The sequence below is a fragment of the Lates calcarifer genome, linkage group LG23 (genome assembly GCF_001640805.2).
Source record: "Lates calcarifer isolate ASB-BC8 linkage group LG23, TLL_Latcal_v3, whole genome shotgun sequence".
Taxonomy (NCBI): Eukaryota; Metazoa; Chordata; class Actinopteri; family Centropomidae; genus Lates; species Lates calcarifer.
Genome location: NC_066855.1, coordinates 4,049,979 through 4,076,403, shown reverse-complemented (window position 1 = coordinate 4,076,403; position 26,425 = coordinate 4,049,979). Strand labels below are relative to the sequence as shown.

Below are 26,425 nucleotides of genomic sequence, written 5' to 3'. Positions count from 1 at the left end.
GCACGCACAGACACACAACGTGATTATGAAGCCGCAGCATGGAATCCATGTCCTGGTGTAGTCTACATGCTGAAGAGCTCTTTATGTGGTCCTGTTGAGGGCCTGAACATAAAAACCACTGTGTTCATCAAGTAGACTTATCCTTTCATGAGCGTGCCTATGGATCACACACACCGCCTGTGCAAACTGGTCATTCAGCAATTTTATATGCATACAAACAACTCAACTTCTGTTTGCTAGGGATTCCAATATACGACAGGATACATGCACATAGGAACATGCCAAGAAAACTGAGGTCATACTTACTATTTTTCAGACGTGATGAATCTGCACATCACCACAGACACATTTCTGTATGTTGCAGTGTGAGACCTGCACTTGAAAATCTGTTTTGCTGTGGCTGCAAGAAAAAAAAAATACTGTTTTTCCCACCACCAGTACCCGTGCTGTTCAAACACACCGCTTTACATCTGGTCCACTTAATGACCTCTGTGGCTCATGAGCTGAATCTAATCAAAACACCAAAGGAAACCAGACTAAACTGTATACACGCCAAGAGCAATACAAACGCTTGACGAGTCATCCAGCTCTATTAATTGACTTCTGCTTACTGAAGCTTATGTGAGCAAAAAAAAAAAAAAAACAGAGAGGAGGGGTTTACATGATATTTGTAAATACTGCCCTAACCTGGTTGTAACTGGACTGATCACAGTGCATATGAAGATACTTACACAAGCAGCTGTTTGCTTGTATAAAAGCAACACTTGTGTGAATCAACCCTTAAAAAGCACAGTGTCACAGAGGCAAAAAATAGGCTGTGTGCAGGCTGATCAGAGGACAAACAACAACAAACAAAACAACAATTGTTTTGCCCGCATCAGCTGACCTAGAGCGAACAGAGCTGACCCCATCGCGCCTCACAGAAGCAGCAGCCTTTTGGAGAAAAGTGTGTCACTGGGCTCTGCATGTGACTTCTTAACGACAAGAGATCCTCCCTGCTCGGCCGCGGCCACTATTTCAGAATGGTAACCATGACGATCTACTATCAAAGTTGGTGGTGGGGGGGGGGGGGTAAGTAAGTGAATACTGCAGCCATAAGCACAATAGAGCGGCTGTTACAGGCCACTCAACACAATCAGCAGGCCTGAGGAGCAGGGAGGGTCTCCCTCTTATGGCTGCAACAGTTGGCAGCTTGAGGCATAAAGTAATGGATACTGGACCCAGATGAAAGGAGCTGGGAGAATGACTCAGGCCATACAACCACCCTCATGTGGCTGATTATTCGAGCTGTTATACTAACATTAGACCTGGGCAAGAGTGAGCAACATGGAGGTGACAAATGAAAGATTTTTATCCAACGTGCATTTGAAATAAAGATGCATCAAGGCTAAGCTAACCTGTACATCACAACAAGACAGGATGCTTCCTTCCTTCCTTGTTCAATATTGTAGGGCTACAACTGAATATATATTTTTTGTCAGTTAATCGATTGTTTTGTCAATATGATAACAGAAAATACAAATCATAGTTTCCCCAAACTCTACACTGTGTCTTGAAATGTTTTTGAAATTCAGAAAATTCTCACATTTGAGAAACAGCTTGAAAACTGACTCAAATGATCAAATCATTCATCAAAATTCCTGCTGATTAATTTCCTTTTAATCAAATTAGTGATTAAGCAACTAATTATTTCACCTTTAGTACCGTTAATGTTCCTTTTAAACCCAGCTTTTATCATGAGATTTGTTTACTTTGTCACAGTGAGATTTCTGTAACTGAAATGATTAGAATTATCATGACTGATTGTGCCCCATTGTCTTTCCAATTTATTATTAGGATGACAGCAGAAATTAGTGACAAACAAACCTCGCCTCGCTTTATAGGTCTGACAAGAAACACCACACCTCACTGGCCTTGCGGCACTGGCCTGGTGAGTCACACCCAGCGTCACCTATCCTCATTAATTCAGCAGTGACATTTTGGTAATCCCTCTGGGAAAAGTGCCTTTTCAAATCCACTCCATCTTGAGTTAATCAAGTACAATAGATGAGTATTAGATTGCATAGCAGTGAGCTGATTGGACGATTGTTGTTTTAAGTTACGGTATCAATAAGGAGTATATTTATAGTACAGCCATTTATGATGCCAATTAATAATCAAGCCAGAGAGAGGAGAAAAGCTCTGATGACAACTGTATATGTTCTGTCACTTCACTCGCAGAGCAGGAGGTGAACTGTTTGTGATTTTGTTGACCCCACTCTGAAAACCACTGAGCTACAGATCAGGGGACTCGTAGTTCAAAGAGATTCCAGATAAGCTCATCACTGACGGACTGAAGTTACTCTGGTGTGGCCAAACAACTATCATACCAACCCTGATAAACCCAAAGTGCTGCAGCAATTACACTAATGTGCTGTGTGACATATCAGGAAATTGTTTAGTAAAGGCGGTGAGAGCTGAGCTGTGTGTCTCTACTCTTCTCAACTCTGGAGGAAAAAAAGTCAAGGAAGCTTTCATTTTTCCCCCCAGGGAAGTAAGTACTGGCAGCACAGAATTAGCCTGGCACACCTCCTAATTATTGTTTTATACTCTGATCTCAGTACAGATTAAACAAATTAGATATAATCTTTTAATTACGGAGATGATGAGGTGATGGTGCACACATTTTGTTAGCTTTGGACAGAGCCTTTCTATGCCATGCTAAGCTAATATCAGTCTTCTCGTCTATCTCTCCACTTGAAAAGCAAATAAAACTATTGCATTAATAACTTTAATAATGCTTACTAACAATGTGCAGAGGCAGTCCTTATTTCAGGTGAGGGAAACCCTATTATGTGACAAAATGTTACACTAAACTGACCAGGAGAGCGACTTTTACAAGCTGCCAGTGGCTAAAATCCACTTGCATTACATCTCAGGTCTCACAGATTTAAGGGCCATTCCTTCACTTTAAAGTATCCTTCAACTTTGAGCTAACCCTTATAAGTCTATAATCCTGTATTCATGTGTTATCTCCTTTAAAGGTGTTAATAACTCGCCACATTAATGGGCACTGAACATGCGGGGTCAGGGAGTTCAAAGGCAGCCCACGGAAATAATCTTCCACAAAGAGATAAAAATTCTCACCATGTTTCCTGGTGTGAATCACATGCTGTTTTTCCCTGCACCCTCAGTTTCACTCTCTGCCCCTACATCAATTTTCCCAGCTCTCACTCTCGCTCTCCTCTTTTCTAGAAAGCACTAGCATGTCTCTGGGAGGCAGCTTCCTGTTTGTAGAAGACGAAGGAGAGATTTCCTCAGAGCGGCTGCTCGCTGAACACAGTGTTCTACCTTCGCACAATCACAGGAACCCAGGGGGCAGCGGAGAGGGCCTTTTGCACTCCAAACTTTGTGCACACACACACACTAACACACACACACAGAGAGGAAAACTTAATGGACAAAGCAGAGTCCGCTTTCTTGCCCTAATCCAACCGCTGACAGATCACTCATTCAGAGGGCCATGTATATGAGAGCACCAGGGATTAACCCTACATGAACGAGAAACGACCGCATGCACGCACACACATGTACAAATGTCTGTTTTATGAATTACACTCTCTTCCGTTCTTAATTTACTGCTGGTACAGAGCAATGAGGAAATTATGAGTATTCCAGCTGCCCTGCCTTCTGCTGGACTCAGGTCCTGGCTGTAGGAACATAATGAGGGCAGACTGTCTTTGTTGACTATGCTGATAGTGTTTCCATCAAGTAAACACTACAGGGATGGTGAGACTGGTGAGATGGCAGCTACAAACACCTCATCGCTGACTGTCTAATAACATTTCATTTTCAGTTAATCCATTACTGTTTTAAACCAGTCAGTGCATCATTTAGTCCTCACAAAAATAATGACTAATGTTCATTTTAAGTGTCCCATTCAAGAGCTACTGCCAAAACATCATGGCTAAACAAACAGCAGTATCAGAGCTGTATTCATCTTTTATGTACTCCCTGTAGGACGATAGAAAGGCAGAGAAAAGGGAAGATTTGTGCATGAGGATATAAATCTGCAGTAATGATTTGTGGTGTGTGGTACTGATCCATTAGCCCATGTCTGCAATGACTTCTAAAAAGTATAATGATCATGGAAAAAACTGCAACACAACTCCAGCTGATATTTTAACTTGGTTAAAGATGAAAGAATTATTGATTAATCAAATAGTTTATCGACAGAAATTCAATATACAGCTGATCTGATAAATGATTAGGGGTGTAATGACTCTGAAACCAAGACCAAAAACACAATACAAACATCCACAATGTTGTATCGCAATAGGAAGAAGGAACCGTGATATACCCCTCACTCCCAGCCCGCTGCCACCACTGCAGATGTTGAACTCTTCTTATTCAAAGCGAGGGCAACCTGTATATTGTGTAGATGTTACACATTACACCTATTTTATTGCCTTCCAACTGTCACATGACTAATTCGGTCCAATCATGATCGAGTCATCATGTCTGCAGTAGAGGGTTAGGCTAATTTAATTAGCTCAATAATGACCCTGAGAGTCAAGCAGTGTGGGAACATGAAAAAAATCTGAGGTAAGAACTGAACCGTGGATTTGGAGGATAATTACACCCCTATAAATGATTACTCATATTTCAAGCAAAGATTCCACAAACTTCCTGGCTCCAGTTGCTCACATTTGAGCTTCTACAGCCTGTCTTTGTCTTTATGATTAAATAAAATAAGTATATAAATAAGTATCTTTGGGTTGTGAACTGTTTTTTGGACAAAAGACATTTGAATATGTCATTTGTGGCTTTGTGTGATGGCTATTTGACACGACTTTCTGCATTTTAAACACAAAATAACTGAGAAAATTGTCATTTTTGCAGCTGTAAATGTGGTAAATAATATATATTTATATAAGGCTACTCTGCTATGTCTAGTTGAAAATGTCACATTATTGTTCCCAGCCTTTCAGTGATTTTATCTGGTACCATCCAGGCCTGGTTGCACCCGCTGTCCGCCTGAGGTGCCAAACCCTGCTGACTACCCGCATACACACACTAACAACCTCTAAACACACACACAAAATGCCAAACATCATAAGAGCCAACCTCCCATGATGAAAACATCCTCTGACGTGTCTCACCCCTCCTGTCCTCACAAGGCTGGGCCACAGCCAGCACTACTTTGGATATCCAGTTACACAGGGGACAATATGTGTCATCGTACAACAGCATAATGGAACCAGATAACAGGCCTAAACACAGCAGAGCACATTCTCGTTATTGGGCTCTTTCTCTAAAAGTGGATCCAGTCGCCTAGACGCTGCCACATGCTTCAGGTTCAGGCAGAGAGTGCTTGAAGCGAAGGCAGGCTGATACTTCCACCACTTAAACACATTAACCTGTTTTTTTTTATGCTTTAAGTTTGATGTGTAGATGAGGCAGGGCATCTAGAGTTTCACTAATGGAGAAGCTGCGTCTGCCACTTTATACCAGCACAAAGTGAAAGTGAATCCTGCTGTAATGCAGAGTATATAACAACTTCTTTACCATATTAGTCCTATCTCCCTCAGTTCTCATCTTTTTCCCTCAAGATGATGTGTGAACTCTGCTGCAGGGGAGAAAGTAAGACCAGACATGGACGGGGCAGCGAAGGCCTAACCCCTGACTGAGGAAACACCGGTATATTGTCATAACTTGGGATCAGTTATCGGCTGCTGTTAGCCCAATAATATCTTTACCTGTCTCTATTTGACCGGCATTTTTATGGCCTTTTTCTCCCTACATGTGCAAGGAAACACTTCTGCATCTGCTGATAATGGTGGGAAAATGTCCACATCAACTTTGGCCACTTTTCACGGTAGAAAACGATGCAGGAGAGTGATACCCATCTACAAACACTGTGGCACCACCACTGGACTCCTGGCTGCTGTTTACTTCCCACTATATCAGATAGTGCTAACCCTGCGTAGATGGCTGATTCATTCTGTAAAGAGGGACATCTGGTTGGGTTGAGACAGCAGTGTGGACGCTTGCACACATCAAGGAAAGCATTTAACACACACACCCATCCAGTTTTCATTAACAGTGCCTCGTTGTGAGCTATTAAAGGCAAACAAACCATTGAACATTCAGTTTTCTTTTATTAAACAGCATTTCACAGCCATGGCTGCTGGAGAGCGAGTGAAGAGAAAGCACCGTGCATGGTTAAAAGTTGAATTAAATGGACAAGAACAGGAGGTCAGGTCAGAAAGAGCAGCAGAGAGTGTGTTTGCACGGGTTGTTAGTGAGCTTCACATCGGTAAACAACGCAGACTTCAATACTTGCCTGCCAACTGTTTGATTGGCGAGCTGTTTCATCCGATTGAACTGCTTCTTCATTTTCGGGTCCTTTGCCAGTCTAGTCTTCCGAAGTAACGCTTCAAAGCCGGGCTTTGGTTTGTCATGAAGTTCAACAGGGCCTCTCCCCGTTTCAATTTTCCAAGCTGTCGCTATGACAGGGAAAAACAAGCGAGAGCCATTGAGCCCAAAGCCAATTAAAAATAGTTTGTAGCCTCGCTAGCCCCTGAGCTAGCCTTTCCCAAGTGGAAAATCTAGAGAAAAGTCCCCGTTGGGGGCGACGGCATGATCCGCTAACCTCCTTTTTTGTGTGTTTCCGCACATTAAAGTCCCGAAGTAAGCCGTGACTAACTTTCACTGGCTCCGGCGGCTTTTCATGGCTCTTTGCTCGGTTTACTTGCGTTGACCGTTAGCCGAGGAGCTAACGTTACCGAGCTGGATAATCCGTCCGTCGGCCGCTTTTTCTCCCCCCAGCGCTGGAGCAGGGAGCCGAGTGAACAGCAGCGGCGGCGGCGGCGGCGACTCACCTCTGCCACTGCCAGCACACACACAGGGAGAGAGGGAGGGAGGGAGGGAGGGAGAGGGGAGGGGGAGAGAGAGCAGCAGGAAATAACGTTAGTGCACCGCAGCATCTGCCAGACAGCACCACCTCCCCCTGGACACCGTCAGGACAAACCCACTCTGGGAAACATCCTTTAATACAGTAAGAAAAAGTGCCATAAAATACTCAAACTGAAACTACATTCTCAATTTTTGGCTCAAGTATTCTGTTTATTTATCAGTAACTTATTCAAGAGTAACTTTTTAGAGCTTTTTAAGCTTGTGTGCATTGGAGGTTTTGCAGATTTTCAGGGTAAAAACAGTCAGATCATGAGCAGAATAAGACACATTTTGCACTTACTCACTGAAATATTACATTAAAATGTCTAGTGCATTCACTATACCGCACAATATATCAGACAACTTGCTTAAAATTGTGGGAGATACAAACATTATCGTACTCTAAGATGAGGTTTCTCAGTTTTATCTGAGGTCGTGTGACTTGCACACTTTTTCATCACCTCAAAGGTGTATTATATTTTATTATAAGATACTCATTTTGGTTGTAATGTCCTCTCTTTGTTTGGCTGTGATAGATAAATATAGTATGCTATCTGACTGTCTGTGGTGTTTGAGGAGAGCACAGTATTTCCTTTCATATGTGGTTACGAACATTGGTTTCTACAGCTTCCACTCACTGCAGAGAAGAACTGAAGATGTGATGCCAACTAATTTTGTGCTCCCAACATTGTATTACTTCATTATATCTACTTCTTGTTACTTCATGTTCATCTGATTTTTACTGTTCCCAGTGGATTCAAATTCCAGTTACACAGAAACTCAAAACAAAATCCTTGTATATTAATTTTTAAAATATCCCATTTGTTTCTGAGAAGTGTTTTGGCAACTACAATATGAACACGTGTGTGGTGATTCCATCATTAGTGCCTGAGGGGGTTGAGAAATCTGCCAGTATTTATCCTTTTCTGGAAACTAGTGTTTCTATTGTAAATATGGGGAACCATAAGGTTACTTTGACTATTTTCAATATTTGAATTTTGTAAAATGTATGTAAAATCAACTTATAGTAGCGACAACATTCTTGAAATGATGGTCTTGAAATGAGATGAATCCAAAGGCAGTATTTGGGAAAATGCACATTTTCTGGGAAACAAGTATTAGCACAACACCAGGTCTGGGAATTGAGCCCACATCCTTGTAGCCTGTGAGTCAACAAGGTTACACGCTGGCTCTTAATACCATGAAACTCAACTGAAAGTGGTAAAATGACTCAGTCAGTCTTCTATCAGGAATCAAATGAATGCATAGTTTCTAGCTTGTTCCCAACTTTCCAATTACTTGGAATATATCAGTATGAACTTTATGATATTGTTGGAGACCATTCTGCTGCACAGAGATCACAAAATCATATCCTTCATATGGACTTTCTTATGAAAGACCAATTAAAAAAAAACATATTTGAAATCTTCACAGCTGCACATTTTCTTCCTTTGTGAGCCCTCATGTGCAAGTGCAGATTTAGGTCACTGAGCTCTTTGCCATAGAGCTTTGCAGCTGTGCATCTAAGTGTTGCAGGTCACTCTGTGCATAAATTGGATGAGGCATATATGGAATTTGTATCTGTAGCCTCACAAAACTTTTCTGCCGCAGGCTTTGCAGCTGTATGGTTTCTCCCATGTGTGGCTCTCAAGTGGATTTTTAATTAAGCTGCTGAAGTTTCTCCCGCAAGTAGGACAAGTTTTACTCTGTAATGTGACTTTCTGCGTTCGGCATCAAGTTTTCTGAGACCTCAGTGAGGTTGGCTTTATGGTGGTATGATTTCACACACAGTTTGCAAGGATGTGTGTCAGAGTGGCATTGGATTTCACATTTCATGTGAGACTTGATATATGTCTGCTCCTTTTTGCGCTTCCTCCTCCTTTTATTTGTTTATTTGTGTGTGTGTGTGTGTGTGTGTGTGTGTGTGTGTGTGTGTGTGTGTGTGTGTGTGTGTGTGTGTGTGTGTGGTTACAGCGAGTCTTCTTGTAAGCCTACCCACAAACCTTGTCTGTAATTTGTCAGGTTTAATGAAAATATTTGTCTATTTTAGGTTAAAAGTCAACCTTTTTATATATTAAAACGCTGCAGAGATTGTGTGGCCTGTTGCATTTCGCTGTAGGTTTATTTTATTCGTACGCAAACTCAATACCTTTACAGTGATACTTTTAATCTGAAAAATACAAAGCGGAAGTGTTGATCGTTTGCTTCCGGTCTAATTTGTCAACACATTTTTAGCCCCAAGCGACTGGTTTTAGCTAGCAAAATACTGTCAGCTCTTTACAAATTGCTTGTTTTAATCCAACCCATAGGTTGTGTACTGTCCGCAGTAAGTTGAGCAACTCGACAGTGCTCACAGTCTTATTCTTTCTTTTCCCCGTTTTGCTAAATAAACGTGTCTTGCAAATTGAGCTAGCCAGTTAGCTTGTAGCAGCTAAAGCCGGAGTAAAGCAGGTGGACGAGATTATGCACCGCTCACGGTTTTAATGTTGACCGAGCACATTGCGTTAGGACAAGGATCATTGATGGCAGCTCGGCAGCCCTTCACAGACACGGATACTGCCGACGAAGCGGTGAGGGCGACGTGTGACGATGCAACCACATGCAAAAGGTAACCTGTGCAGCAGTTAAAAGTTAATCATTTAACGTGTTACTTAAATGGCCATATTAATGATTTATCTCCTCAGAACTTATTATGAGTCGTTTAATGATATTTATGTGTCATCATGCATGAATCCTGATTTAAGTAGCGTTAATAATATATGACACCTTCTCATTCAGTTTATAATCTGTATTCCAGGTTTGCTACCAGTAAAGGCTACTGGAAGGACCCATATATCCAATATTTTGCGAGAAATGTAGGAGAAAGGAAGGCCCCTGAAATCAACAGAGGCAAGTTATACAGTCTCAGCTTTCTGACATTTCTGCTTCAGTCAGTAAAGTGGTATATCTCATTATATTCAGTCAGACTGTAAGTCACAAGATCGCTAGTAAATATCATGAGCCTGGCCTTGCACACTGTCCTGGTAACCAAATGTGTGCAGTACATGCAGTAGAGCAATTATGACTCACAAGGTTACTGTGTAATATACTATATAACTAGCTATTATCACCTCACTTTACAATGTGGTTAGTGAGGAGCAGTAAATTCTCCCACTGACCCAGTCATGCAGTTTTGCTGTATTTGGCCCTGGTTTGAGGACTGCCTTTTTGTATGTGACAGAGCTCAGGTGTGTGTTTTACCAGCTTATCTTACTCTCTACTTATCTGGTTTAACAGGTTACTATGCCCGTGTTCACGGGGTGAACCATCTACTTGATGCGTTCATAAGGAAAACAGAGTGTGACTGTCAAGTAATCAACCTGGGAGCTGGACTGGACACCACATTTTGGCGACTAAAGGTTGTCAGCAGTGCAGCAGCATCACTTTAATTGAGTTTGATTGTTTAAGATTTGATTTGCCTCAAAATACAATTTATCCATTGTCAAAAAAATTTCGGAAGGCCCAGGTCTTTACAGTATGTGTGTATGTATGCGTTACAGGATGAAAACATCATGCCACGGAAGTTCTTTGAAGTTGACTTTCCTACCATCGTGGCCAGGAAAATACACAATATAAAGTAAGACAAACCGGCTTTAAAAAAATTACTAAATTCTTTACTGTGTGCCAAACATGAGCCAGAGCCACAGGTTTCTCCTACAGTTTCTCTTACACGTCCTGCTGCATATGCATATTAATAAGAACAACTCAGATTGTAGTTATCTTAATTCATGAACCATGTTTGAATGGTTGTATCTTGTAACTACTGCTATACAGCAGCACCAGTTCATGTTTTGATCTATCTCTGGCTTTGGTGTTGTAATGTAGGTTTGAGTCCTGTAGGGGGAGACAAAGATCTTTGTTTAATGAAACATCTCAGCACTTAGTACCAAAGAATTCTAGGAACATACTGAATTTAAATCATTTGGCATAGATACATGTATCCTGTTAAAACAGCTATATAAATTACCCTGAGTTAAGTTCTGTGTAAGTGGAGGCATAGTTCAGTCAGAAATGTTTTGTATATTGCAGTAAATATGACATTGTCACTATTTCTATCACAAAACAGAAGCTAACAAATGCAGTAAAATTTAAAAATGGAACTTATTTAGGTCTCAGCTCAGGTTGTAGCCTGTGACTTCACATATTTAGTTGCCAGTTTATTAGCAGAGCTATTTTGTAGGCCACAGGGTGTGGTGCTGATGAGTTGTATTGCATTGTACTGAGAGGCGGTTCTACCATCACTGATATAAATGTGGTGGATAAAATATTAGAAACAGCTCTGTTAAATATTACACAGTAGAATTCTACAAATGACCATAAAGTTAAATTGTCACTGCGCTACAGTTACAACACTAACAGAACATTATAACCTAGAAATGAAAGATTTACCACAGGCCTGTTGTATTAGACTGCTGAGGAACAGAGTGGTTTGCATGTAGAAGGCCCGACTGTAGTGTAGCTTTAGCTTTATTAATGATATACAGTGTTAATTATTATGAATTGTGATTATGTTTTTTTGTTTGTTTGTTTGTTTGATCAGGACAAAACCACCCCTGTCCAAACCCATCATCGAAACCCACTCAACAGACTCCTTACTACTAGGTACAACAGAAGTTACAATCATACATTACATACCAGTTGGGGATTACATATCTATGTGGTTTAGATCCTGCTAAATGAGTGCCTGTGTGTGTTTGTTCAGATGCCCACAGCCTTGACTCAGACCGTTACTGTATCATCGGAGCAGACCTGAGAGATATCTCTAATTTGGATGAAAAACTGAAGAAGTTCCAGCTTAACCCAGAGTATGTGACAGACACTGTTGGCTTTCATATCAATATTACATTCCCTATTAGTCATACTGAGCATGAATGTTGCAGAATACAACAGCTTGTACTGCTCTCTATCAGCTCTCTTTTCTTTCCCAGCATGTGTTTAGAGGTCCAAGAATTGAAGCTTATCTCTGTGTTTTCTCTCTGTGAGTAACTCTAGATAACAAACACAGTCTACACAGTGACTGTATGGCTATAATGCAGCTGTAATGTCTGATGTCTGGGGCCTGATTTGAAAGGATACCCCACCCAGAATGTATTTTTTTAGTAGTCTATCAAACACTAAACCCTGTATAGGTGTGAAAGCCCACTGTATGTTCTCTGTATGTTGTCAGTCACAGTTTTATTATAATATTACTAAATCTGCTACTTGAAGGAGGGTGGTGGCATGACACATAAGCATTGTTTTTAATCATAGTTTTGAGGTTTTGATCATTTGTTCTATTATGAAACTTGTCCCTCATTTTACCAGCAGCAGTGAACAAAGGCAGATTTTTATTTTCTAATAGGATGTTGGATGGCATGGGCATTGTTTTTGTATGAGTGGAAGTTTTCTAGGGTGCGACTCCTTCACCACCCGCTTCCTTTTCAGAAAGTTACCTGATGTGAATTTTTGTTTTTCTTGCCGACCTAATTCCATATTCCTCAGTGAATCTAACAGAGTTTGTTGTGTAAGTAGTTTTAAGACAGTAGAGTGTAAAAGACAGCACTGAAGAGTTGGTTGAAGGCAGCTTGTCTAATGGGTTGTCATGCAAATCCTAAGTGGAACGGTTGTTTGTCTTTGTACCTCGCCTGATAATCACCATCATGAAGGTTATGTTTGTCTGTTTATTAGTTAGGTGCCATATCTCAAAAATGTTAATTTCAGTTACATTTGGTGGAAAAGAAATGGTTCTGTTGTCACTCCTGACCAATCAGGTTCACTGTTTTATTTATTGGTTGCTTTAATAAAAAAAGTATATTTTGTTAACTCTCATCTATCTGGATTTAGACAACAAATTTAGAGCATTGTTTTGCCTTGGTAGAGGTGTGGACTCTCTGACTGCCCTCTACCTCCAGTAATGTTGTGCTAATATGTGACATTCTCATCTCCAGACTACCTACATTATTCCTGTCAGAGTGTGTGCTGGTCTACATGACACCTTCCCAGTCATCCAACCTCATTCACTGGGCAGCAGAGACCTTCCACACCGCCATGTTCATCAACTATGAACAGGTAAACAAAACAAATGACCTCACCTGGTACAGCAGAGAACACAGGTGATGGATCCATGCTGGTATCTGGTGGTAGTAAGGTGGGATTCAGTTACAGTTTTTGCAGCTATTGCCTTCAGCACACATTAATAACAGCACTTAAGACCTCATCCAGTCAACACTGTGTTTGTAACCAGGTGAACATGAGTGATCGATTTGGCCAGGTGATGATCGAGAACCTGCAGCGCCGCCAGTGCACCCTGGCAGGAGTAGAGGCCTGCCAGTCCCTGGACTCGCAGGTAACAGCTAGGACTTAATATAGCGACAAAAAATCAAGTGAATCCTTTGGAATTACCTGCATTTATAGATACATTTGTCTTAGAATATGGTCAGATCTTCGTCTAAGTTAGAAGTATGAACAAACACACATTATTGTGTTGTTCTTGTCCATATCTTATATTGCATTCAGACATCACAGCGTTGGTTGCAAGTATGAGAAGCCAGAACAAAAGATAATTGGAGTCAGTAGTTAGCAAACCTAGAGTCCAGTCCATGACACAAGATTGTAGGTGTTAGTTAGAGTGACCTATAAAACACATATAAAAATATCTGTTCTTGTGACTTAGATCGTAAAAAGGATTCACATGCTTTTTTCTCACCACAGTGTAATATCTTCACAGTCAAGAAAACAAATAAGTCTTGATGTCCCGTTGAGTGATTTATTTTTCAGAATATTCAGATATTATATTGTTAATATGTGGTGTTTGCAGAAGGAGCGGTTTCTGAAGGCTGGCTGGGAGCATGCTGACGCTCTGGACATGATGACGATCTACAGTATGCTCCCTCAGGACGATGTGGCGAGGTAACGCAGATTTAACATCACTGAACAAACGATGCCTCCCATTCTGCATTTGTGCGTTTTACACAGAACAGTGAGGCGGAAGAATGGCGCGACATTCCCACCTTGAACGTGCTGTGTAGAAGGGGCCACATCTGTCATATATGATTGTTGCTTGATACCATCAGCATTAACTTAAAGGGACATTTACTGGTTTTACATATGAAGATCAATTTACTCATCAGAAGGATGCTGTGTGATAGCTTTCACACGGCGTCTTCTGTGGCTCTAAAGAAGCTTCTGAAGTCTCAGAAAATAGTATCTCAGCTATCACAGCTTGTGCTGGAAAATTACAAAGAGGAAGAACTTCTGAATCAAAGACACTCCACACCAACATAATGATGAAATACCACATTTTTTTCTATTCCTTGCAGAATTGAGCGACTGGAGTTCCTGGACGAGAGAGAGCTGTTACAACAGCTTCTTCAACATTACAGCATCTGCTGGGCCACCAAGGACAAGCTTAACCTGGGTACTGTACAATTCCACGATCATTTCTGACCACTGTGGCGCCACATTTTCTGTCACTTTATTTACTTTGTGTTACTCATGTGTGTTAAATCTTTCATATTTCCATGGAATTCCATTCCCTCCCGCCCAGTTTGAATGTCTGGCGTGGTCATTTACAAGAACGGGTCATTTTGTGTTTCCTCAGGTCTGTCACAGCTGGCATTCTAATTGTGAAACTGCTCCATGGTTTGGACATGCTTTACATGTATGTTCGCCAAAGTCAACAAGAGGAGAAGATCTGTGAAAAGCGGCAGTGAGAAGAGAGGAAACCATGTTCTCAGTCATCTGGGAGCTGTTCTGGTTTGAAAACTCCCAGCATCAGCAGAATGTGATTGTGTCCATGTTAAAGATGAGAGGTGATAAGGTTGAGGACTGTGAAGAGGTTGGTCACTACACTGGCATTGAGTTACTTAGAGTAAAATAGATCATGTTTGTTTTGCTCATTTGCTTGAGGGTGAATTTTGTCTGTGGTTAACAACTGAAACAAAAATATGATTTCAAAATCTGCTCTGGAAATGAAAGAATGTAAGACGTGTGAAGAATTTCAAACGTCATATATTTGTCCTTGCCTGGATTTTATGTGCCATTTTAATTTTATTTATTGATCAATTGCACTTCCAGACTCATTTGCTTACAAACATACGTGCATGCATGCGTTAACTAGTGTCAAACAGCAAGAAGTGCATTACATGCAACTACCAGTTACATTACATCTGCCTGTCAGATCTTTTCTATTCTTACACCCCAGTTTTCAAACAATAAAGAGGACATGACAGATTAGTTTGTAACAGATTATATTTCATGAATGCGGTTCAAGTACAGCTGATTAAAAACTTCCTTTTGTGTAAGACTATCACCTTATTTCATTTATGTACATGTATGTAAATATCAGTTGGTTCTCTCACCATAAAAAGTTGTGTGATTGTCAGAATTTAAAGCAATATGAACACTTTATTGAGCGTTATAGTATATAGTTTTAGTTTTCAGCTTTAACCCTAAAGAAAAGTTTACACATTCTTCAGATGTGTCAGAATGATTTCACTGATTCACAGATCTGGCATCAGCCAAACAAAACAAGTGTTTTATTGTGCTGTTGACTGATAAGACACCAGTCATCTTTACCTTATTATCCCTATGTGCTTGTTTTCTGTAACACAGCACTAATAATTTTATGAGCTTCTCCTGATTGAGTGCCAACTGAGTATAGACAATTGCAGGAAGGTGTTGCACCAGTGAAAAAAACGTGGATGTGCGTATGTCCTTGATGCATCATCACCCACAAATGGCTCACATACATAAGCGTACCCTCATCAGGCCACAGAGTGCAGGCTCTATCAGTGTAACAAGTAATCCTGGGACAAGTGCAGAGGGAAGTTTGTTTCCAAGTCAGCATGGGATCAGAAGTTAAGACAGAGATCTTCACAGTGGCTGAGATGGGAGAGCAGGCAGCGGAGAAAGGCACCAGCAACACACACAAGAGAAGATGCATCTATGAGCAGCATGTGCAGCCCTGCCTGGCCGAGCTGTTCGGGACCAGCCTGTTTGTGTTCGTGGGGTGTGCGTCTGTTATAGGGAACGTGGGAACAGGTGGTGTCCTCCAGCCTGCTGTGGCACATGGACTGGCGCTGGGAGTGCTCATCACGGTGTTTGGGCAGATTAGGTAAAGACTGATGAAATTTATTTTTGTTGTGTGTTTTAAATGCTTGATATTCTGTGTTTGTTTTTACAGTATTAGAAAATCATGCATATGATGGACTTAAGTTTAAGTTTTATTTAAAGTTAATTTGCCTTAACGTGAGTGGGGTTACTGTGATTTAGACATCAACATCAACTTCAGCAGAGAAGGCTTTTAAAAGTTCCTATGTTTTTCTGTCCCTCACTGATTTGTCCACTTTGTTTCTCACAGTGGGGGACACTTTAACCCTGCGGTGTCTCTGAGCGTCTACCTGTGTGGAGGGATGAAGCTGCTTCTGCTGGTTCCTTACATCGTGGCTCAGATGTTGGGAGGGATGATTGGAGCTGGTTTGGCCAAGGTAAGAAAATATATGGAAGTCTATTTCTGTCAAGAAAAGAAAAAAAAGTAAAATATACTCATGGTAATTTTTGAGGATGTTGCTTTATGCGATAGGTTAAAATATTAAATAAGAAAACAAAATGTTAACTTAATATGTCTTTATTTTAAGAGTCAACTGAATAAAACACAAAATAATTGGCTTCTTTGCCAACCTTTAATCCTGATAACCCTTGGTCTTGATTTATTGTTGTGTTTTGCTTGTTAGAACAAAATAAAAACAAAGTAATTGTTTGTGGATGAATGATTTTTGTTCAATTTGTTCTGCTTTCAGGCAATGTGCCCCACTAACTCGTATGATGGTGCCCTCGGAGGAGCCTTTACTCCCAGCATCAGTGATCTGGGTAAAACCACGCTGGCGGAGGTGGTGATGACCCTGTTCCTCACCACAGTGGTGTGCATGGGGGCCATCAACAGACAAACCCGCTCACCTTTGGCTCCTTTCTGTATCGGCCTCACCGTGACAGCCAACATATTTGCTGGGTAAGTGCCTCAGCAGGAATCAGGAGCGTAGCTTGATGGTGATATGGTGCTGAGACCCAGAGAAAGAAGGAAAGAAAGTGTTAATATTTTTCATGTTCATAATATTCTTCATTTCCCACTTAATTCGTACAAAATGACATAGATTTTTTTCCAGACAAATGCCTGACTGGTTCATGTTGCCAGGATGAAATTCTAGTGAAGAAACACCAAATACTTTCTTTATTTGTTTAATTCTCCCAGGATATTAAAACCCAGATTCCCAGAAAAAATACAGATGAGGTAACTTACTGTGTCACGGTTCTCAGCAAAGGGACCAAGTAGCGTGACGCAGATGACGCAGAGTCTTTCCTTAGAAATTAGAACATACAAAGTACAAAGGGTTGGACGAAACCTGAATACAGAGCACTGGCAAACTAAGACTCATGGCACAGAGACAATCTGGTGAACCAATCTGGAATAGGCCAGCAACTCTGGGAGCCAAATTTCACAACTCTAAGCAGTCCAGAGGTCCAGAGAGAAGAGCGGAGTGAGCCAGGTGTGGCAGCATCATGCGATGAATTCCTGGATGGAGGGGGCACTGGCAAAATTCCCTCCGTGACTGGGAGGTGAGCGGAGGCCTTTGGTCGGAGACCGTGTCTGTGTGGAGGCTGTGCAGGCAGAAAACATGGTGTAACAGTAGTTGTTGGCAGTGAGGAGAGGACTAAAGTGTGTAGACAGAATGACTGTTGCCTTCAGAGAGGGGTAGAGCGGAGACCAAGTCCAGGGATATATGGGCCCAGGGTAGTTGATCTCTAACTTGTCTTGTTCCCTGAAAAGGTAACTGCTACGTCCAAAATGAGAGACATACTTTAGCTGCAGCACTCTGATCACCAGCTGTGTTTCAGTGTTAACATGTTGTGGTGGTTGTTTCAGAGGGATGGTGTCCGGAGCCTGTATGAACCCAGCCCGAGCCTTCGGTCCTGCAGTCGTTGCCAGTCATTGGGAACATCACTGGATCTACTGGGTTGGACCGACCTGTGGAGCACTGCTCACTGTCAGCTTCATCAGGTATGTATACTTTCTCACCCTGAGTTCAGAAGAGAAGCAGTTATTCAGTCTAAAAGGTCAGCAGTATAAGCGACTATCTTATGTAGATCGAGAGGATAAGGGGCTGGTTTAAACCTGATCATTCCACCAGATCAATATTTCATAGTCAGTCATTTATAGCAGCAGCAACCACCCTCTTCCCTTTCCACTGGACTTCAGTCTAACCTGAACCAGAGCCAAAAACCTGTCCACCTGCGGTCACCGCCCACTGAGCTTTACCTTTACAACAGTCTGACCTTCCACCTACTTATTATTATTTTTTATCTTTTTTTAGCACAATGGGCCCTGGGTGCAGGCATGTACAAGGCCCTCCAACCCTTCTACTTAGGAGCAAGACCCCCATTGTTTGTCGTTTTGTATCTCTTTGTAGTCAGTTTGCATCTTTTTGTGGTTGCTTTGAGTCGCTTTTGATTGTTTTGAGTCTCTTTGTGCTCATTCTGCACAGTGAATAGTCATTTTCAGTCTCTTTGTAATCATTTAGATTCTTTTTGTAGTTGCTTTATGCCTCTTCTTGCGGGCTTTGCTGATCCACCCTGTTCTAAAAATGGTATTGAATAATGTACATTGCTGTCATGGATGACCAGTAGTTGAAGTCTCAATGTTTTTACAGGTTGTTGTTTGGTGACCAGAAGACTCGTGTTGTGCTACAGTGAATGTCTAAAAGAGAGAGAGAGTGAGAGGACATCCCAACTGACTTGAAGGCAGCTTTTCTTGGTTGGATATCCATACATTTCTCTAACCATTAGACTGTAATATTTAAATTTGTCTGCAAAATGTGTGCAAATATATTTGTCCTTGAATCGGCCATAAATGTTGGCACCAACTCAGTGACATGTTTGTATTTTAAGATTCAATTAAGTGTTTTATGATGTGATAGGGATTTGATTAGCACTCTTAACTTGGATTCTTCATATATGATGGCGGCTGGCAAAAGGTTCAGAGACATTTGATCATAAATTCTCGACATACAATTTCATACAAATGATCACACTTTATGTTATCTATTTACAGTCTTTTTGTGCTCATTGTTTGGATCAAAGTCCTGAATGGAAAACCATGCTTTGATAGCTTTATTACTTAAAAGATGATGCAAGGACAGGCCACTGCAATGTACAATAAAGCTAGATTAGAATCATAAAATGGTGCCCTTCGATCAACTCAAATATTGTAAGAAGTTACACTCAAAAATAGAGGAATTCCAAAATTACACACAGAGAGTGCATCCAGAAAAATGGATGGTGCTGGTTGCAATGATGATGAAGATGCCAACCTAACCACAAGGCAAACAATTACACACAGAAACTACCTATGACATTTTTAGCTGCATTAAACATGATGATAATGTACATGCAGAGATGGATAAAAACATAAATGTACATGAATAACTAAATAAAAATTCTGCAATAAGAATAAAACACACATTTAAATTAATGAATGAATTAGGGGAAGAACCAACATGAAATAAGGTGTTGGGTTTGGATGAACACCGTTCTCACAAAGGACATTCTCTCATTTGGTGTCTGCTGGAAAAAAGTCACCAGATCCTTTAAATAAAACCACAATATTAAAGTGTATAAATATCAAAAACTAAAAAACTCATCATTCAGAAAAATGTTTCTTTAGGTGGAGTTGTATGATACATACTGTACTGATGCATTAATGTGTCAATGGGCTTGTATTTGGTTGAGAATTTCAGCTGCTTTATATACAGTTTAATTAATTAAGCTGTTTATGTGTAGAATTATCCCACTGAAACAGGCAAAATAATCAGTCTGTGCAAAAAATATTTCAAAGTGTTTCAAACTGTTTTTTAACTTAAATCAATTTGTTAAACAGTTGTTGAAAGAAGCATCTGTAGCTTGTAACAACAACAATATCAACCTGCACCATTACAAGCTCCATTCAAAAGGTTTCTCAGGCAGGTAGTGCCTGAGAATGCAGGAAAGCAGTGCACAACAAAAGTTTGTATTCATTTTCTAAACTTTTCTCTAACCTCTGTATAATACTGGAAAATGCACTTGGAAAATCTTCTTAGTTATTTGACAATCTCAGTCTGATGTGATCTAACTTCCATCGGTGCAGCATGAACATAACACACTCAGGTGTGTAGAGTGTTTGAAGGCACTGACCTATAATAGTGTAAAGTCTTTGGTCAAAGTCTGTCTTATCTATATAGGCTACTGTCTGTTGCTCTAGGTATACCTGTGCATCCAAATAAAACAATCATGGTGATGGATAAATGGTACATCTTAACCCCACAGACTGGAGCAGCTCATGTTCTTTTGAACCGTGTTGCTTCTTTTACAAAAGGTCACTTTGAGGACTCTTTTGAGGACTGTAGCTGATCTGCTGTTGGGTGTCAAAGAACTTCAGGTCAGAATGTATTCCTCACCTTTGATTTTTTATGACCTGTGATGCAATTCCAGCTCAGCTTGCCACCTGCAGATGTTGATTATAAATAACCACAACACCTCGCAGCTCCCTCGACTTAGTCTGCAGACAGAGTCAGGTCTAAGTGCAGGAGGGACACAGGTAGGCTGGCGCCAACATCTCTGAGCTAGATTATCTGTGAGAAGTCCAACGAGAGCAGGACAAAAATGGGAGTTGAGAAAATGGAAATGGAAGACACAGACTCGACTCTCATGGAGAAGGGCAAGAAGCCGCCTGTGTCCAAACCTCCCAACAAATATGAGACGATGATCCAGCCCTGCCTGGCCGAGATAGTGGGGACAATGTTCTTTGTTTTCATAGGCTGTGTATCTGTCATCGAGAACGTGCCAGCAGCCGGACGGGTGCAGCCGGCTCTGGTGCATGGCCTGGCTGTGGCAGTGATGGTGGCGGTCATGGACAAAATCAGGTATGTGGAGAATAAAACAGAATCATAATGTGAATGCATTCTCCAGCTTGAGTGTTGCTTTGTGTTTATCTGCGCTGTGTTATCTTTGCCACATAATAATTAACCTCAGCCGTGTTGCAGACTCACACATTTTGAGTGGAATGAGTCTCTTGCAGTTTGCATGAGCTCATCTTCTTAAAACCAGCTTCCAGTTTGCTCTTAACCTTTCCTTTGTCACCTGTTTCCCTCCTTCCAGTGGCTCCCATTTCAACCCTCCCTTCACTATTGCCATCTACCTGTGTGGAGGCATGGAGCTGATGATGGTGGGCCCATATCTTGTCAGCCAGCTGATTGGAGGAGTGCTCGGAGCTGGAATGGCCAAGGTCATTTGAAAATGAACCACATAATAAAAGTGATTGCACACTGTTCTGAAAAGATGCATATTTGGGTTCTTTTGTGGACACTTAAACATATAAAATGTAATTAAAACTGACCATAAATTCCTTAAGAAGACAAACATGCTCAGTGTCATCACCCATGTCTTACAGATGATGACTCCTGCAGACCGCTACATGAATGCTACAGGAGCAGCGTTTGATATCCTCAAGTCAGAGAGCCAGCTGTCCGGGGCCATCTTTGGGGAGGTGGCCATGACCTGCCTGGTCACCATGGTGGTGCTGCTGGTGGCAGTCAACAGCAAGACAAAAACCCCACTGGCTCCTTTCCTGGTGGGCTGCACCGTCATCATCAACATCCTGGCAGGGTGAGATAAAAGGGCGATGACCATAATGCGTTAATGTGTGAACAGTTTATTGAATCTGCACCATGTTAAACATTTACACCAAATTTGAATTTAAAAGTAACAATCTCCTCCCAAAAAAATGTCAGTTACTACTTCAGTATAATTACAGCCATTTATTAAGTCAATTGATGATAACTGACGCTGAGTTCAAAGTAAAATTTTTCCAAAATTAAAAGAAAGAAAAAAAGTTAAACAAATAAAACAAACAAAAAAAATTAATAATGAATTATAAACTATTGACCAATGATTATTTGAGATTAATTTTGGCCATTTAGAGAACAAGAATATTTGATTTCTTTAACATTCAGTCTATCAGTGACAAACAGGAATGTAAGTGGGGCCTAAAAAGCCAAAAGCAATTTAATTTAATTTAATTTAATTTAATTTAATTTAATTTAATTTAATTAACTCTATAGCAAATGTCAGATAAATTATAGTATTTACTCTGTAGTTTTTTAGAATTTATGTAATTATTACAAAAATAAATAGATAAAAAGTGCAACTTAATGCACCAACATTATTCTATTTTCATTATATTATTAATTCTACATATTACATTCATATACATGTAATAGCTATTATCTTCTAAATGAATACATCTGATCCTAAATGTTAAATGTTCATTTAATATAAAATTAATTTTAAAATAACCATTATTTTAAATTGTACTGTGAAAATTTATCGTTATGTCATTTTTGCTGCTGCAGTTGCATCACCCAAATTTTAACAAACAAAATGTTCAAGTCATATCAATGATTCAAATGTATTTATTTTTTCTCGTTGGTGCAGGGGTGACGTGTCAGGGACGTGTCTGAACCCTGCCCGGGCTTTCGGCCCAGCTGTGATGGCCAACTACTGGATCTACCACTGGGTCTACTGGGTGGGACCCATAGGAGGAGGTCTGGTGGCCGCTGCTTTGCTCAGGTGAAAGAAACCGGATATTACCGGATACTGAGTAAATAAATAGATGACATGACCGTTAACACTATCTCTCTCTCTCTTTATTTCAGGCTCATTCTCGGTGATGATAAGTTACGAGTGGTTATGAAATCATAACAGCTTCTATTGTGTGTTTATTGCCCAGGCGACAATAAGCCTGTAAACAATATCTGTCTCACCAGATGCCAGCTTTGAATAATGTCATGTTGTCAGTTTATACTTTTCTCTTTTTTTGTCCATGTCAAACCGTGTGATCACTGTGTGGATGTTTCGCTATGAAATAAAGAATAAAACATGCAGGTGACCCTTTCATTTGAACTCATGAACTAAAAAAACAAATAACCTGTGAACTTTATTCTATGCAAATATGAAGTGATAAAAGATTTCAGGGGACACAGTTTTAAGAGTTTTTGGCAGCATGCAGTTTATTCTTTTTTTTCACCATGGGGTTACATGGATCCACCACCACTGCAGGCAGCTCAGCGGTATCTCTCAGAGAGAGCCAGGGCTGCGGCGGACAGGAATTTGTCCAGGGCGACGTGGGCCTCAGGGGTGAACTCCTTAGGGAACATGGTAGCGATCACCACGATAATGCAGTGGGACAGGATCTGAAACAGTTTAATAGCAGATATATATTGTGTGCACTACAAAAAAAATCTATAAATCTATATCAATGATCTAAGTTTCAATAAAACAAGAGAAAGTGGATCACCTCTTCTTCCCTATCACGTAACCTGTCTACATTTGATTTGAAAGAAAGATGTGTTACTCTATTATAATTTTTCTTTTCTTTTTCTTTTAATTAATCTTTAAATGTAATGCTTTATTTAAGTTATTTCTTCCAGCACACAGGTGTAATTTGTGCGTAAATCAAGCTCCACTCGTGCGTAAAAGTAGAAGTACGCACGAGTCCTGTGAGTGACAGGAGATTCAAACTTTTCCATAATATAAAAGTATCTAGTAGAACATGATTTGAGCGCGTGGATGATCTCGTGATATTTTAACGCGCTTGAAGTCAGTTGACCCCTCCCTGGCTCACCTTGAAGTTGGCTGGGTCCACTCTCATCTGGAAGGCGTGTCGCTCGCTGAGCTCCAGCAGGCAGTTGGCCAGGTCGTCGATCTGGGACACGGCCAGAGCGACTCCGCCCATCACTTTCTTTCCGTGAGCCTTCACGGGGGCAGAGCCCGGGCTCATGTCTGGCCAGTGGGAGAAGTAGGTCTTGGTTTGCGGGTAGACGCTGAGCATCCTGTGCAGATGGAGCGAGAGATGGAGAGGAGTGAAGTGGCGTGTTGGAGAGCTGGTTCAGCTGAGCGCAAAACAAACAAATAAAACAAACAATTTTTTTTGATGTTACGGTTTTACATCACTTTTTCCGATCTGAACTGATGTTACTATGTGCTCCAGTGGCGCAATCGGTCAGCGCGCGGTACTTATAAGACAGTAACCTGCAGAGTGATGCCGAGGTTGTGAGTTCGAGCCTCACCTGGAGCATAAGCATTTCCTTTGGTTATCGATAGAGAGTGTCATATTCTACAAAAACCTAAAGGCAGGGATCAGTTTAAATGATTTACTTTGTACCTCGTTACAAATCTCAGACATATTTTGATTTGACGGGATTATCTCTATATTTTTTCGGATTAAGAACGAATTCACCAGAAAATTCAAGCAAGCCGTGATTTTGTTTCACTGATGCTCCATCAGGAATGGCGGTGATGCTCCTCATCAGTCAAACAAGTCGCTGCTCAGTTGTAAATAATAAAGTCAAACGTGTCATATTTTAATCTGAAATACGGCTCAAATGTGACACTCACCTGCCCAGAGCGTCAGCCCCAATCGCGTCCGCTGACTTGGAGATTTTGGCCCACAGTGCCTTGACGGCGGCCTTGTCTTTGTCACTCAAACTCATGTCTTGCTCGGTTCTCTTTCTCTTGCACCTGATTCGTGTGGTGATGTCCGGTTTGGTTTGGAGTTGAGCTTAAATTCAGTTGGCCCAGCAGTCACACCCACGGGAACGGATGCCAAACCGCGTCCACTGACGCAGTTAGGACCCTTCCCTCCGCGGCTGATAGAAACTTCAGTGGCGGGGTGCCAGACCGGAGAGGTGGTATCAGCTATCAGTCATATCGCGGACGTCAGTTGGCAAAAGTATCATCATTTACGTACGAAGTGTAAAGAGTGTGATGATATGTTTTTGACATATAGAGGTTAGAGGTGACGCGGGGTTCCTCCTGTGGTTTAAGGGGACATCTGAGGTCACAGGTGTCAGGAGGAGAGAGATCAGCTGCTCTGACAGAGAGGGATGAGTTTACGCCTCAGTGCAGGACGTGAAACGAAGATCAATCCTCAAACATAGATCAAATTAGTAACACACACTTGCTCTTTGTAAAGTTTTGAGACGTGTGTCATCTTTACTGTGGCCTGAAGCACTAAAGTTCAAACGAAAATGGCTGTGGGAGCTCGTTCATCAAATATCAATCAACATAAATTCTTGCACCACAGACGCAAAGACCAATGTTTTCAGACACGTTTATGTTTGAAGTTTGCCCCAAGTTATTCCAGCACAGGCCTAAACAAGAGTTTAGTTCTTTTGGGTGATTTGTTTAATTCAAATAAAGTTTGATTTAATAAGCCATAGGTATATTACATCAACCTGGATAAACATACTACAGAAGTAGTAATAAACATTTATTTTGATTTTCTACAGCAGGCTGTATGCACTCTATTAATCATTTCCTAAAAATAAAAAAAATGCAACCTTATCACGTTGCAGCTGTGGAAGTATAAGATTTACCAGTGATTTCAGTGATTGAATTCTTTAATTCGACCATTTTTTTGGCACCGGCCATAAATATATTTCCTATCATGGGGAGGAAACAGCGCTCACAACCTTTATCAACGAGCCCAAGTATTTTCTTAATGCAAACGTGTTGAAATTGGGTACGGGTGCTTGGGTGGGGGGGCGGGCGCTGCTGCAGATAACACCAGTGTGGTTTTGTAGATAACACTCGAGGCATGAAACTCTCTCTCTGCCCGCCTGACACACACATCTGAGTCAATTCACTGGCTTTAAAATAATAATAAAATGAACCTAACAAAGTTGGTTTTCATCATTTAAAAAAATAATGAATTACATTTCGTGTTTAACAAGAGATGTTATTGATATTTAATTATTGAAAACAGCAGAAAAACTGTTTTTTATCATCTTTTGGGAAAAAATTACATTCAGATATACCCGGATATCCGGATTCTGTTCTTCAGGGTTTCGCTGTTTTCACTGAAATATTAACACGTTAGTTGGTACAATGACTGCATTAATACAGTCCCCTAAGAATTACTGAGAAGCCACAAGCTCAGCTTCATGATGTTGCCTGTGTAATAACAACAGCTTAACAAAGACAGCAGAAAGGAAAAAAAGAAAGCAGTTCCAGATTCTCCTGTTGGTTTTTTCCTTTTTGGGATGAGACGTTTAGGAAGGGGTGGAGGTGGGGGTGAAGTATCTTTATTTAATGTTCACTCTTAGTGTATCCTTGATTAAATTTCCATCAAACATCCCAATAAATATAAGTGCTGACAATAAGGCCCATACCCTATGAGTTCAATTAGATTAAAGGAGCAGTCCGAAGACTGGAAAGATTTTGCACAATCTTAAAAACAGGAAAACTTTAATGTACAGAGTTTGATGAGCGGTTTGTTCTGAAAATCTGTCTGGAACAGTTTTCCCTTCACATGTATAAGACTCTCTGTTCCTCTGTTTGTACTTAACAGCATTAAATCTCCACGATAATCATGCTAAAATTT

The 26,425-nt window shown here is 40.8% G+C and overlaps 5 protein-coding genes and 1 non-coding gene across 9 annotated transcripts in view; 4 read left to right on the top strand and 2 right to left on the bottom strand.

Annotated features, from left to right (window-relative positions):
• Window positions 1–6,906, bottom strand: part of arhgap17a (Rho GTPase activating protein 17a) — a 28,240-nt gene extending 21,334 nt beyond the window's left edge. For 2 of the 3 annotated variants that reach the window (XM_018687776.2, XM_018687778.2), the window contains exon 1: window positions 6,326–6,906. In XM_018687776.2, coding sequence (XP_018543292.1) covers window positions 6,326–6,378 — 53 coding nt within the window. In that variant the 5' untranslated portion in view covers window positions 6,379–6,906. The remainder of the gene's footprint in view (window positions 1–6,325) is intronic. The other variant, XM_018687777.2, reaches the window with a different exon arrangement.
• Window positions 6,907–9,125: 2,219 nt separating this feature from the next.
• lcmt1 (leucine carboxyl methyltransferase 1) lies at window positions 9,126–15,257 on the top strand. 2 transcript variants are annotated; one of them, XM_018687789.2, is made up of 11 exons: window positions 9,127–9,544; window positions 9,734–9,825; window positions 10,213–10,334; window positions 10,476–10,552; window positions 11,516–11,577; window positions 11,678–11,780; window positions 12,903–13,023; window positions 13,199–13,300; window positions 13,772–13,863; window positions 14,274–14,371; window positions 14,555–15,257. In XM_018687789.2, exons 1-11 carry the CDS (start codon window positions 9,420–9,422, stop codon window positions 14,575–14,577), a joined length of 1,017 nt encoding a protein of 338 aa, XP_018543305.1. In that variant the 5' UTR covers window positions 9,127–9,419; the 3' UTR covers window positions 14,578–15,257. The 2 variants fall into 2 exon arrangements, with proteins under 2 accessions (XP_050922481.1, XP_018543305.1); XM_051066524.1 differs by lacking the exon at window positions 9,734–9,825 and having other exon boundaries at window positions 9,126–9,544.
• Window positions 15,258–15,626: 369 nt separating this feature from the next.
• On the top strand, window positions 15,627–20,307 carry aqp8a.1 (aquaporin 8a, tandem duplicate 1). The gene is made up of 5 exons (XM_018687791.2): window positions 15,627–16,069; window positions 16,316–16,442; window positions 16,755–16,963; window positions 17,876–18,010; window positions 18,660–20,307. The coding sequence occupies exons 1-5, from the start codon at window positions 15,801–15,803 to the stop codon at window positions 18,700–18,702; spliced, it is 783 nt and encodes a 260-aa protein (XP_018543307.1). The 5' UTR covers window positions 15,627–15,800; the 3' UTR covers window positions 18,703–20,307.
• Window positions 20,308–20,472: 165 nt separating this feature from the next.
• aqp8a.2 (aquaporin 8a, tandem duplicate 2) lies at window positions 20,473–22,923 on the top strand. Its single transcript, XM_018687790.2, has 5 exons — window positions 20,473–20,906; window positions 21,142–21,268; window positions 21,434–21,648; window positions 22,477–22,611; window positions 22,698–22,923. Exons 1-5 carry the CDS (start codon window positions 20,647–20,649, stop codon window positions 22,741–22,743), a joined length of 783 nt encoding a protein of 260 aa, XP_018543306.1. The 5' UTR covers window positions 20,473–20,646; the 3' UTR covers window positions 22,744–22,923.
• Window positions 22,924–22,963: 40 nt separating this feature from the next.
• Window positions 22,964–24,539, bottom strand: hbae5 (hemoglobin, alpha embryonic 5). The gene is made up of 3 exons (XM_018687792.2): window positions 24,439–24,539; window positions 23,666–23,873; window positions 22,964–23,234 (listed from the first exon to the last, which is right to left on the bottom strand). Exons 1-3 carry the CDS (start codon window positions 24,531–24,533, stop codon window positions 23,106–23,108), a joined length of 432 nt encoding a protein of 143 aa, XP_018543308.1. The 5' UTR covers window positions 24,534–24,539; the 3' UTR covers window positions 22,964–23,105.
• Window positions 24,025–24,118, top strand: trnai-uau (transfer RNA isoleucine (anticodon UAU)). Its single transcript has 2 exons — window positions 24,025–24,062; window positions 24,083–24,118. It is a non-coding gene; the product is annotated as a tRNA-Ile (tRNA).
• Window positions 24,540–26,425: the final 1,886 nt, after the last annotated feature.